This window comes from Ursus arctos, unplaced genomic scaffold (genome assembly GCF_023065955.2).
Source record: "Ursus arctos isolate Adak ecotype North America unplaced genomic scaffold, UrsArc2.0 scaffold_33, whole genome shotgun sequence".
In the NCBI taxonomy this organism is placed as follows: Eukaryota; Metazoa; Chordata; class Mammalia; order Carnivora; family Ursidae; genus Ursus; species Ursus arctos.
This window is the reverse complement of record NW_026623019.1, coordinates 5156270-5169425: the sequence shown is the minus strand read 5'-3', so window position 1 is coordinate 5169425 and position 13156 is coordinate 5156270. Positions and strand designations below refer to the sequence as shown.

Below are 13156 nucleotides of genomic sequence, written 5' to 3'. Positions count from 1 at the left end.
TTTGGGTTGTTTCCTGTTTTTGGCAATTACGAATCAAGTTGCTATAAGCGCTTATGTATAGATTTTTGTGAGAATGTAGGTTTTCATTTCACTTGGGTAATACCCAGAAGTAGGATTGCTGGGTCATGTGGTAAGTATATATTTAACTTTATAAGAAACCACCAAATCTTTCCAAAGTGCCTAGACTATTTTTGCATTCCCAGCAGCAAAGTTTGCGCACTCCAATTGTTCCACATTCTCGGCAGCACTTGGTATTGACATTGTCGTGTTTTTTAAAGTCATTTTAATAGGTGTGTAGAAGTATCTCTTTGTGGCTTAATTTGCATTTTCCTAATATCTAGTGATGATAAGCATATTTTCACATGGCAATTGGACATCCATATGTCTTCTTTGGTAAAGTTTGTATTCAAACCATTTGACCAGTTTTAATTGGTTTGTTCATTTTCTTACTAAGTTTTTAGAGTTCTTTGTCTATTCCAGATGCAAGTCCTTTATCGGATGTGTGATATGCAAATATTTTCTCTCAGTCTGTGGCTCATCTTTTCATTCTCTTAACAGTGTCTTTTGCACAGCAAAGATTTTAAATTTGGTGGAATCCAGCTTATCTTTTTCTTCTTATATGGACTGTGCTTTGGCGTCATGTCTAAGAACTCTGCCTAACCCAAGCTCTCAAAGATTTTCTCCTGTATTTTCTTCTAAACACTTTATAATTGCATTTTACATTTAGTTTTATAATCCATCTTGAGTTAATTGTCATAGAAGATATAAAGTATAGGTTGAAAGTCATCTTTTTTTCTTTTTTGTGTGCGGATGTCCAGTTTCTTCAACCCCATTTGTTGAAAAGCCTATCCTTTCCTCATTGAATTGCCTTTGCACCTTTGTCAAACATCAATTGGTCATATTTGTGTGGGTCTATTTCTGAACTCCATTTTGCCATCTGTTCTGTGTATATGCTTTCCCTCATAGCACAGTCTTCTGATTTCTGTAATGTTGTAATTCTTTTTGTCTTGTATTTTTGTTTCAAAACCTAAGGACATCTTGTAAACCAGATACATTTAAGGGGAAATATTCATTTCTGTACTTTGTCATGTCTTGGAGGAAAAGTAACCCCAACTATTATTCCTTTTATTGGTTTTTTCCTTCTTTCTTCATCCTCCAGAAAGGGATAAAAACCAGGGGGTCACATGACCATGGTGATGCTTGAGGTCATTCTGGGGTGGGGACCACACCCTGGGTCACTCACTTGACCTATCTTCAACCTCTGAAACTACTTCTTCAGACCCCCAAGGTATACAAAGCAGAAGAATCAGGTTGCGGAAAGGATTTCTAAGGGATGAGATGTCCCCATGCATTATTCCTACAAAGAGGAGCAGATGAGTCAGGTGCCCAGAGCAGGATTCTATCCTAAACTAGGAACTAGAGTTTTCTGAAGACTGTAGTTGTGTGAAGCAGCCCCCACCTTTCAAGTTCATTAAGTACGGAGTCTGAAAAAAACTTCAGCTTCTGTTATTAAATGGAAAAAAAAGTATAAAATTAGCTTAAAGAGGAAGCTATCTTGGGAGGTAATGCAAATGATTTGTTTTGTGTTTCTGGAGATGTGACAGGTGCTGACTCCTATTGATGCCTGATTGCAAATAAAATACACAGTTTCCCTAAGAACTTTCAAAAAGGCTCCAGCATTACTGAACCCAGCTGCTTTGATCTGCTTAAAGAAACTGCATGTATGAATTTTTCATGTCTTGGCCGAATTTGTTGCCCTTTAATTTAGTCAGGGGGCCCAAATGAATGGGAAAACCTGTTTTGTTTTTGTCTGCTTAATCTTATAGTTGTGGAAACCTTCCAGTTTTCCTTGGTCTCATAACTTCAGGAGTTCAATGCTAGATTGAAGCTTAATATAATAACCCCCGATTTTAAGCTATATTACAAAGGTATAGTCATCAAAACAGTATGGTATTGGCATAAAAACAGACACATAGCTCAATCAAACAGCACAAAGAACCCAGATATAAATACACACACATACACACACACACACACACACACACACACACCAAATGTATTTTCCTTAGCATAAAGTTGAAAAGTGTATCTATCTCCTTCATGGATATAACATATACATGCCAGTGGATATATGGTTGTTATCTGTAGACTTGTCAGTACAGGCTTTCAAGATAGAGATATGAACTGGAATTCCAACCCCATGAGCTACCACTCTTTGACCTTGGGCAAGTTGTATCACTTCTGTAAGCCTAAGTTTCGCCATCTGTAAGAGAGGCACGATAACTCCTACCTTGCGGAGTTTGGGGAATATCAAATGAGATGATGATGTGAAGATTACCCCAGTGTCTGGCTCACTGTGTTTAATACATGTTGATGATTACTCTGCTTCCTAGTAACAGCCCAAGTGCAGGCTCGTGTTATAAGTCTGTTTCTCACACAGTAATGTGCACAGGAGCACCTCAACTTGGTTAAAATGTGGAGTCTGCTTCTCCAGGTCTGAGGCAGGGCCTGAGATTCAAAATCCCTCACTTGCTCCCAGGTGAAGCTGAGGACACTTTGCAGGGCGGGGTAATAAAAGATGTTTGCCTGTGCAGGTGTTTTTATTTGTTTTGTTTTTTAAGCTTTTTTATTTATTTATTTGACAGAGAGAGACACAGCCAGCAAGACAGGGAACACAAGCAGGGGGAGTGGGAGAAGAAGAAGCAGGCTCCCAGCAGAGCAGGGAGCCCGATGAGGGGCTCGATTTCAGGACCCTGAGATCACACCCTGGGCCAAAGGCAGACGCTTAACGACTGAGCCACCCAGGTGCTCCACCTGTGCAGGTGTTTTTTTTATCTAACCAATGGTTCTCAATGCTCTCTGCACATTAGAAGCTTCCAAGGAAATTAAAAAAAGATTGACGCTGTCCTCACAAAAGAATTAGAATTTATTTTTAAAGAATCCAAGGTGGGGCCTGGTATTTTTTTAAAAAGCCTCCCAAGTGATTCCAAGATGGCTAAAGTTGAGGCATTCTGCTTAGTGACTCTGATGTGCGTCCAGGCTTGAGAAAAATATCTTCATGCAGTTTTTTGCAAGAGTGTTTTTATTGCCTCTGTAATTTACAATAAGTAAGAGTAATTTAGGATCTTAAAAGTATATTGCATTTCTGGACTCCTCATTTTTATAGGGTAATCAAGCTCACAGCTTTGCATGTCTTAGAAGCTTTAATTGAGGCAAAATTACACTAAATAACAATTAATCCTCTAGTTATTCTGAGCTACTCAGATATTTGATTCAGGCTTGCTAATCGCTCTTTCCTCTTATGAACAATTCGCTGAAAAATACCACCTGCCTAAGAGGTAACACACTTTATGCCTGCAACCCCTGTACACACACTCTGCACAAAGCAGAGGAGAGAAGCAAACAGAGAAGCAAAGGCCCAGAGTTTAAAGAGGGGAGTTCTGCTGTCTGCTATGGGGAGTTCCAGAGGAAGTTACAGACATTCTCTCTCTCATGAGAAGAGAGCCTAAGTGCGGTAAATAAATTTGCTAAATAAATTCAATAGAGGCAACACCCAAAGTCCTCTGACACTTATATCTCAGGCTCAGCAACTGAACTTCCGTGCAAGCCCATTTCTCTTCCCTGCTTCCTGTTATATCAGGTGTAATAAAAAATAAAAAGGAGAATAAAAGTGAATTCCTGACAGTGACCCCTCTTCAGGCCAGAGTGGATTTGGTAGCAGGCAGCTCTGTCTTGGTTAAAAGGGGACTTAATAACTCAAAATTTGGAGATGATCCCCATCAGAAAGGGATCTACCCTTCAGAGGGTCCTATTAGGGAGACCCAGAATGAGAGTTACTACGAGTGGATTTCATGAAATGGAATCATGCAGGAATTTCGGAAGCACAATCTCTTTTCACATATGACATCCCGCAGTCTTCTCAACCTGTCCAAGCAAATTCAGGTGTGATCAGCAGTGTTTTACCGAGAAACACTCATGTTCTAGACCTGCTCCCGCCCCAGCCTGCACAAGAGCATGCTGGGCAGATGTGAACTTGCTCCTGTACCATTGATCTGTTAGAAAAGCACATTAATGTTACCGTGATGGTTAAAGCAGGGGTTGCAGGCAAAATGTAAACTTGCCCAGTTGTTCTTGATAAATCTCAAGTTTGAGCATAACTGTCAAGTGTGCTGTGTGATGATTAAGAATGCCAGCCAGTTTGTGCAACATGGGCAAGTTGCAGTTTGATGAGACGAAAACAGAAGTGAGTATGGTTAGGCTCATCCTTTCTTACTTCTCGCTCTTGCTGCCATTTGCCAAATGCTTAACTGGAACATAGTATGTGCTAGGCACTGAAGATACCAATACAAACTCAGCCTGGTCACTGCCTTCAAAGTCTTGCTGGATTATAGGAGGAGAAACTCAGGTCAGAAGAGAATTGCAATGTGAATCATTTAAGCAATAGGAAATGCAAAATTTACTTATACTTTAAAATCTATTGCCCAGGGGGTGCCTGGGTGGCTCAGTCAGTCATGATCCCAGGGCTCAGGTTATGATCCCAGCTGGGATAGAGCCCTCTGTTGGGCTCCCTGCTCAGCGGGGAGTCCCCTTCTCCCTCTCCCTCTGCCCCTCCCCCCACTTGTGCTCTCTCTCAAATAAATAAATAAAATCTTAAAAAAAAAAAAAATCTCTTGCCCAGGGTGGTCAGGGAATGGGCTGTCCTGGTTAATAAAATATCATGGTTAATAAAGAATGGCCCTGTGTTGCATATACGGATTACCACCGTCCCAAGAATCATAACAGAGTACAAAAGAAAGGAGCCAAAGTTTGCTGACCACCTATTACCTGCCAAAACAAGACACTTCACACGTGCCATTTTGTCTAATTTTCACCACAATACTTAGAGGCAGATATTAACCTTGCACCTTTATAGATAAAGAAGCAGAGACTCACAGAGCTAAATGACACATTCAAGATCAAAGGGCTCATAATCTCAATCCAGATGATTCCTCACTAAACCCCATGCTCTTACCTACCACTCTTTCTGATGGTAAAAACTCCTTGAATAGCATATGCCTAGAAGCCATCCGCAAATATTTGTTAATAATTAAATGAATGAGTGAAGCAAGCTCTCCTGAATATAATCTGTTCTAATCTTTTGTCATGATTTAGAAATTACCTTAGGATTTTGCCACACCTCCATTCATTAATGATGGCGGCGGCAAAATCTTGTACAGTTTCCCACGGTGTATTCATGCATACACCACCTTCGTTAGTTTGACTTTGCTTCACCACTCTTCATGCCGTTGTTCTTATAGAGTTCTATAAAACCAACTCAGCTTTTATTCTTTAGGCAAAATGGTATACCCTTGTGGTAAATGGAAAACCAGTATCACTGTTACCGGTAAATAGAGGATATAAGCAAAAAATAAATGTGATGAAAGTAGTGTTATTAAATTCTACCCAGATATCTACAGTATCTGCCTGGGAGCTTTCCGTTTCATTAAAACGAGAAATAGCCATTGTTGGAGGTGTGAGAGTCTAGTTGCAAATTTTATGTTACTTGAAGAGTTGACACAGAATTGAAGAGGAAATAAATTCCTCTTGAATAATTCAGTTCCCTTTAGGCCTTAATTCTGCCCTAAATAAAATTGTTTTTCATGCTTCACATGTGCCTCATATTTTGGGAAATACTGTTGCAGTGGAAACTATAGAATTTTAAGCCAAACATCTAAATGGCTCTGAATGTTAACTTTACTAACTGTATGTCCTGGCGTGAACCTCTTTGAGCCACTTTCCTCAACTGTAAAACAGTAATAATAATACATATTTCATGGTTGTATTTTCAGGATTAAGTGATGTGGTTATAAAGAGCCTAGCACAGTTCTTTCTTCCTTTCTCCTTATTGACAGAAAAGAAGCAGCTTGTCCAGTGGGCTTGTGTGATGCGGTAGTTAAGGGCGCTTGGAGCTTAGCAGTACCTGGGTCTGATCCTGGCTACTCTTTTGTGCCTCGGTTTCATTTTCTAAAAAGAGGCTGGCTCTACCTTGCTGGCTTTCTGGAAGACCAAATGAGATTGTGTGTTGGTGGAGGACTAACACATAGTAAGAACTCAACAAATGATAGTTCTTATTATTCCCAGTCGTGAGAGGAGGTTGTATTTGGCAGGGATGTTATAATTTGATCCATATGGAGAAAATGAGCCTGAATAATAGATGAGAGGACAGCAATCAGCTGTGCAGGTGGGGCGTGTTGAGAGGAGAGAAGTACCTCAAAACAGCAGATCAAGAGTTCCACTCTTGCCCAGACAGGACAGGGCACAGGAGAGAAAGGAGCCTGAAGGACGGCCCAGTTCATGACAGGGGTCTCCTGGAACACGGGGGTGGGATGGGCCTCCTCAGCTCCCACTCTGCACAGAACTGAGATGTGAAGGCAGACAATGGGAGAATGTCTTGTTTTTTGTTCAGCTTTATTCACAGTGACGGTCCCTAAGGAACTGTACACAGTAGACTCTGGCAGCAATGTGACCCTGGAGTGTCACTTTGACACGGGAGGTCATGTGGAACTCAGAGACTTAAAGGCCAGTTTGCACAAGATGGAAAACAATACATTCTTGCACAGCGAAAGAGCCAGCTTGCTGGAGGAGCAGCTGCCCCTGGGGAAGGCCTTATTCCACATCCCTCGAGTCCAAGTGACGGATGCAGGCCAGTACTGCTGCCTGATCATCTACGGGGTCGCCTGGGACTACAAGTACCTGACTCTGAAAGTCAAAGGTGAGTCGTTTTAAGGACTGGAATCTGTGGATTTGCAGAAGCAAAAACTGGGAGGCTGGTTCCAAGGAGACAGGGCTATCTTAGAGAAAACAGAAGCACCTGCCCAGAAATATTTCTTAACATCTGAGTATAAAGCAGCTGAGGTGAGGGTACATAGGGGCAGGAATTGCAGGAATAACATGGGTCTGGAGGGAAGGCAGGAAATGGGTCCCTAAAAGCCGGGAGGGTCCCAGAGATAAGATTTGCCTCCCTCACGGATCCCCCAAGGAACAACACTGACTTCATCACTGAGCTCCTCTTTAAGAGAAGCTTATTCCTCTAGTCCAGTTTTTTAAACCATGGTTTGCTGACCATCCATGGATTAAACTATCAATTTAGTGAGTAGCAACAAGGTGGGTGTCTCTCTCCAAGTAAAACGAATAGATCAGAAGGCATGACATAGTAGGGCTGAGCGTCATTTTGTGAAACTTGTTTCAGAGGCTGTGTGTGTGTGTGTGTGTGTTGGATTGTGATGTAAAGTATTTTTTCTTACTCTGGGACATAGTCCAAAAAGTTTGAAAGACACTGCTGTAGTCCAAGCTTCACATACTGCAAGTGAAGCCGCTGAAGTCCAGGGAAGTGAAGGGGGATCCCAGTCAAGTCCATAGCTGTCCCCATTCCTCTAGGTTAAGAGCTCTCCGCACAGCAACACAAGCCAAGAACCGAAGCCTGAAGAGAATCTTCCAGTTCATGTTTGTTTTGGAAGAGGCCATTTTGCAAAAGCCCTCTAACAAGTATAAAAGAACAGACTTGACTCAGTTCACCAGCTTGTGTGTTTCAGCCCACACTGACTGTTCTGGGTTTTCTCTGCCTCCTCCCAGTCTCACCCAGTAAGCCTCAGAGGATCTGTTCTGTCTTCTGGAAAGTCCGTAGACTTTGGTCCCTAAAGACCATTGACCTTGGCAGCAATGCTGTGACTTCGTGATCTGGTACAAGGAAGGATAAACTAGGAGGATTAGACATGAGGGTAAATGTTTTCACCTGGGACCTTGGGCGGGTTATCTCACCTTTACAAGCTCACATTTTTCTTATTTGTAAAAGGATAACCACAGTAGCACCTAGCACGGAGTATTATTGTACAAATTAAAAGAGATAATGAACATAAAGAACTGAGCATAGTTCTTGGCATGTGGTAAGTGTCCAGAGAGCTGGTTCAAAGACTGCCGGTCCCCTCAATTCTCAATGAGTCACGAGGAGAGTCATTAGCCTAGATGTAACTGCCTTCAATCTTATTTGCATTTCCTCCATCCACAACTGGGATGAACTCCAGAACTTTGAAGTTACTCTGATTTCAATTAATGGGAGGAAAGCTGGCTCTACATTCTCACGATCCCCTAATGTATTCAGTATCCGCACCCCTAACTCACTGCCTCCGAGTTTGTTAACCTTTGTTTGAATGCTGTAATGCATGTAGGGTCTCTGGGCAATTCGGGGCCAGTCCTTGCATTCTTTCTTCCCGGCTGAGGGCTGCCCCTCATTCCTGGGAAGCCAGGGGGCAGCTTCATCACCTAGAGCAGAGATGGCTCAGGTGCAGAAGAGGTGTATTCCTTAAATCGTAATTATTTATTCTTTAAATCCTTGCTGCTCTTCATACTACGGTCTGTGGGGATCACAAGACTTTCTGAGGGTTTGCAGAGGCACAGGCGGTTGTAGGAAATGAGTTTCTAACTCTTCATCTTCCCCACGTATTCTTTCCCCAAACTGAGTGTGCCTGAGAATCAGCCTTCCAGGCAAGGCTCTTGGGGTTCCCCTAAAACACTTCCTCTTTTATCATCGCCTTCTTCCACTTCATAAAAAGGGTACCTCTCACCAGTGTGGTGCATTGCCTCAGGGTGTAGAAAAACTCCATCGTGCTAGACAAAAGAGCGATTGGAAATATTGATACCTTATCAAAATGCAATGACTAACAAATCCTTCTGCAAAACAGGTGATGCCAAATTCTGTTTTCAACAAAGCTGGAGGAGGCCCTAATATAGTTAAGAGCTGATGGTAAAAAATGAAGTAGGGTTTTTTTTTGTTTTTTTGCCATATAAATCAGAAGGCTTTTAAGCATGAAATGACATCTCAATAACAAAACTGCTTCCACACCCACTTACTTGTTCATATGAGTCAGTTTCCTTAACCTTTCTTGCCATAGAAATGGAAAAATTGACATAGAGCTGAGGCTGGTCCTGTCTCATTCCAGCCAGAGCCATATGCATCTTGGATACAAGAACAAATCAAAAAAGAGACCCTCATCCATCCTCTTAAGGGATACATTTCCAGAAAATCTTATCTTTTAATCATTATCAATATTCATAATATTTTCCATTTTGATTTTAGATGTGCTGATAATAGAAATTAGATTTCAATGCAGAAGGAAACTGAACACTTGAAGCCTTGTGATCACAAGTAGAAAAATTAATCTCAATAGCTATATGTATTTTGTTGTTGCAAAGAAACATAAGGATCCCTAATACAAGAGCTTTCTAACATGTTGAGTTAAGATAGAATCCTATAGAAAAAGTGGAGTGGGAACTGAGCATCATGGAATGAAACAGTGTAAAAAAGAGACAGTGTAAAGCTCTGACCATTCCAGGAGAATTTTTTAAAAGATTTTATTTATTTATTTGAGAGAGAGAGAGAACACAGAGGGAGAGTGAGAGGGAGAAGCAGACGCCCTGCTGAGCAGAGAGCCTGATTCAGGGCTCGATCCCAGGGCCCTGAGATCATGACCTGAGCTGAAGGCAGATGCTTAACTGACTGAGCCACCCAGGTGCCCCTGCAGGAGAATTTTTATGTGTATTTTTCCATAGATGGTGGTGTGTATAAAAGATACCTCCTTTGATATCTAGACAGCATTAGGTAAGTGTGTAAGAGAGAAATCATTGTTTTACTTAAAATATAAATGTTTATAAAATGCTAAACATTCTCTATTTTTCCAATATGGACATTTAGGACAAATTTTAAGAACCTACCTAATAAACTTGTGAGAGGGTGCATACTGTGTCACAGGCTTTTAGGAGGAATGCAAACAAAAACAGGAAAAGTTGAAGACCATCACCTAAGAGTATTCTACCCTGATCAGGGGAGACCTGGCGCCTCCGTTAGGGTTTGCTTCAATGAAACAGGACTGGAGGGAGGATGTGCTTTTTCCTTAAAATGCCTGATCTATAGCATAAACTTGAAAACAGGTTTATAGCACCTTCTTTGATATCTGGGCAATAGTTGATATTAAATATAGTGAAAAGAGAACTAATTTTTCAAAAGCACAGGAAGAACAGTACTAGGTAGAAGGGCTAGAGGGTCTAGAAGACACCGGTTCCTGACAGGCCGCTTGCTACTACCTGATGACGAGTAACCTGTCTGAGGGAGGGTGGGGAGCATGGCTAAAGAGAAGAGCGCCATGGCCCCAAGAGGACAGAGAGCCCAGGGCTTGAGCCCACAGGCTGAGAACTGGCCTGAGCCAAGGATCCCAGACAGACACACAACAAATCCTGAGAACAGAAGGGCCAAACCCGCCCCAAGGCCCTGGCAGGACATGAGGAGGGGGTGGGAGAGCGCCAACCTCCGGAATGGACTGAGGCTCACAGAAACCCACGAAAAGGCTCAGGCTAGATGGGAGTTCAACTTGAGCAAGTGGAGGAAGGAGGTCACAAGGCTTCCATTTTCTCTCACAATGGCCTTTTCCCTGAGGAGGGGAAGACAAAGGACCTGGGGAGGAAACAGCCCAAGAGAAGCAGTGCAGCCTTGCAAGGTAACGACAGTTGGCCTCTGGACCTAGAGAAAGCATTGGCTTAAAGCACTTACTGATAGGCTGAACTCTCCCTTTCCTCCATTGGGGAAACAGAAGGGTAATAAGGAAAACTGGAGTTAAGACAGTAAGGTTCTGAATTTTGCAATGGGAAAAAGCTCCTGGGGCATACAAACTGTGTAACCTGAGGTTCCTCCCCAGGTCATCTAACAGATGAATTGGGAGCAAGCCTAAAAGATTTCCTTCAGCGATTCCTAGAAACATGCCTACATTCTGTAAGACCACGGCGTGTAAAACTACATCTTTTCACCTTCATTACCGTCATTACAATGATAAAGCAGATACTTCCTGCAGCTTATCTCTGTTTCAGAGATGCTGCAGTTGCCAGTCGTGTAGGGATTCTATAGTTAGAAAGGACCAGGGAGACAGGAACCATTCAAACCAGCAGAAATTTAAATCTGAAAATAGAAATTCTTTTAATAGAACAGACTGAGTAACTAATGGGGGGAACAGGGAGGCAAATCAGCAGTTAGCAATAACGAGAAGCTGCTGCCCACACTGGACTGGAGGGAGTGGAAGAAGGCAGGGTTAATGGAGCTCAGGGGCAGGAGTCACAGGACAGATACTAGAACCACAACGGGCCCCATCCAGTGGCAGCAGGAGCAAGGAAGAGCTGTGGGTGCTGCTGCAGATGCCCTTGCAGCATAGAGCATAGGGGGAAACACCCTAACTTCTCCCTCCTGTTTGCCCTCCAGCCTTCCCACCGTGCCTCCTGTGGGCTGTTGGGAGCCTGGGAGACACAGCCTGCAGGAGTCAGCCTTCACACAGTACAGAGGAGAGAAGAACACTTAAGAGATGGATCTGAGGGCAGACAGGCCCAGGGTCCACACAGCATGCATCTTGTACGTAAACTGGTAAAATGTGAGATGAATAGTAGTGTAGTTGACTAGAACTGTAACAGACTGAACAACTAGTTGGTGTTGACTCAGGGCTAACAAAGGGTGATGAATGGTCTTGGGTCAACCAGGAGACAGTCTCCAGGTGCCAACAGGGCTCTTATAGCCAACCTAGCTGCACCTAGATCACTCGTTTAATAAAATTTATTGTATGACCTTAGGCTGCATTAAAACTCTGCGTGGGCCTAAAATGTGCTCAACACATAGGAAGTAATTAGTCACACTGTACTTCATGCTGCTTAGGTAAAATCTGGAATATAGGTCACGTTACATTGGCAAACAAGACTGGTACGTGGAGCTGGGTCTAAAAACTGTCCTGTGAGAAATGGTTGAAGGAAGTAGGCGTGTTTTACCCAGAAGGGAAAAACTATATGGAGTCTTGCCAATTATCGTCAAATACCCAAAGGATCGTAGCAAAGGATCATCAGCAACAGTTAATAATAATTGGTAACATTGAGTTTTTACTATGCTCTAGGCACCTAATTCATTCAATCTTCATAACACTTCTGTTAAGGATAAGTATTATCATACCTGTTTATAAATGAGCACCTGAGGGCTTTAAGGGTCACGTAACCAGGCCTTGGCTCAAGCCTTGTCAAACCATGTTCTTAACTACTATGCTGCTCATATGTTGTCTTACTAAATCAGACAATTACCAGTGGATTGAAGCTGCCAAGAGGCAAAGTTTGACTTGGCAGAAGGATGATCTTTCCAGTGAAAGTTTAACTTTCGTATTGTCTAATCATGGTAATGGCTGCTCCTGGCAGTAGAAGCTTCCATTTATAGATGTATTTAGCCAAAAGTTAGTTATCTAGCAGCTTACCAATATCAGAAAAGAAGTATTATTTTTTCTTAAAGATTTTATTTATTTATTTGACAGAGAGAGAGACAGCCAGCGAGAGAGGGAACACAAGCAGGGGGGAGCAGGAGAGGAAGAAGCAGGCTCCCAGCAGAGGAGCGTGATGTGGGGCTCAATCCCAGGACCCTGGGATCACGCCCTGAGCCGAAGGCAGACATTTAACGACTGAGCCACCCAGGCACCCCCAGAAAAGAAGTATTATTAAACATAAAAAGGGACATTTCATCATGATAAAGAAGTCATGACAGAGAGACGTAACAATCCTAAATGTTTATACATCTAACAACGTAACTTTAAAACATATAAAACAAAAATTGACAGACCTAAAAGGAGAAGTAGATCCACAATCATATTTGGAGATTTCAACTCATCTCTATTATAACAGATAAAGCAAACAAAAAAGAAATAGAAGAATTGTGTGAACATAGCCATCTTGGCCTAATTGACATGTGTAAAACTTACACCCAACAACTGCAGAGTAGGAGGTTGGACTAGTTTGAATTATAAGATCACTTTTAGCTCTGAAATTCTAAAATTTACTCATATTTTCCTAAGAATATCCCCCCTGGTCCAGCTTCCCCATTGTCTGTGGCTAATAATGTTGCCTTTTCACCCACTTCCCAAATTGCACAAGGCTGTGGAGGCATCTTTAATATTGTATACATGCAGGCTATGAGCTCCCATCTCTTCCCCAAGCCGTGCTCGTTCTTTGAGTTGAACATCTCTCTCATCTTCTCCTGCATTTATATATCCCAGGTTACAGCCTCAGCCTCCCTCCTGATTCTTGGCCCTCCTACCTCTGAAATCACTTCTCAACT

General features: G+C 42.3%; 1 protein-coding gene across 5 annotated transcripts in view; it reads left to right on the top strand.

Annotated features, from left to right (window-relative positions):
* PDCD1LG2 (programmed cell death 1 ligand 2) overlaps nucleotides 1-13156 on the top strand; it is a 110742-nt gene that overhangs the window by 37159 nt on the left and 60427 nt on the right. For all 5 annotated transcript variants that reach the window (XR_008956838.1, XR_008956837.1, XR_008956839.1 and 2 more), the window contains exon 3: nucleotides 6446-6751. Coding sequence is in view for 2 of the 5 variants with exons in the window: in XM_044391212.3 (XP_044247147.1) it covers nucleotides 6446-6751 (306 nt within the window). In the remaining 3 variants the exon portion in view is untranslated. The remainder of the gene's footprint in view (nucleotides 1-6445; nucleotides 6752-13156) is intronic.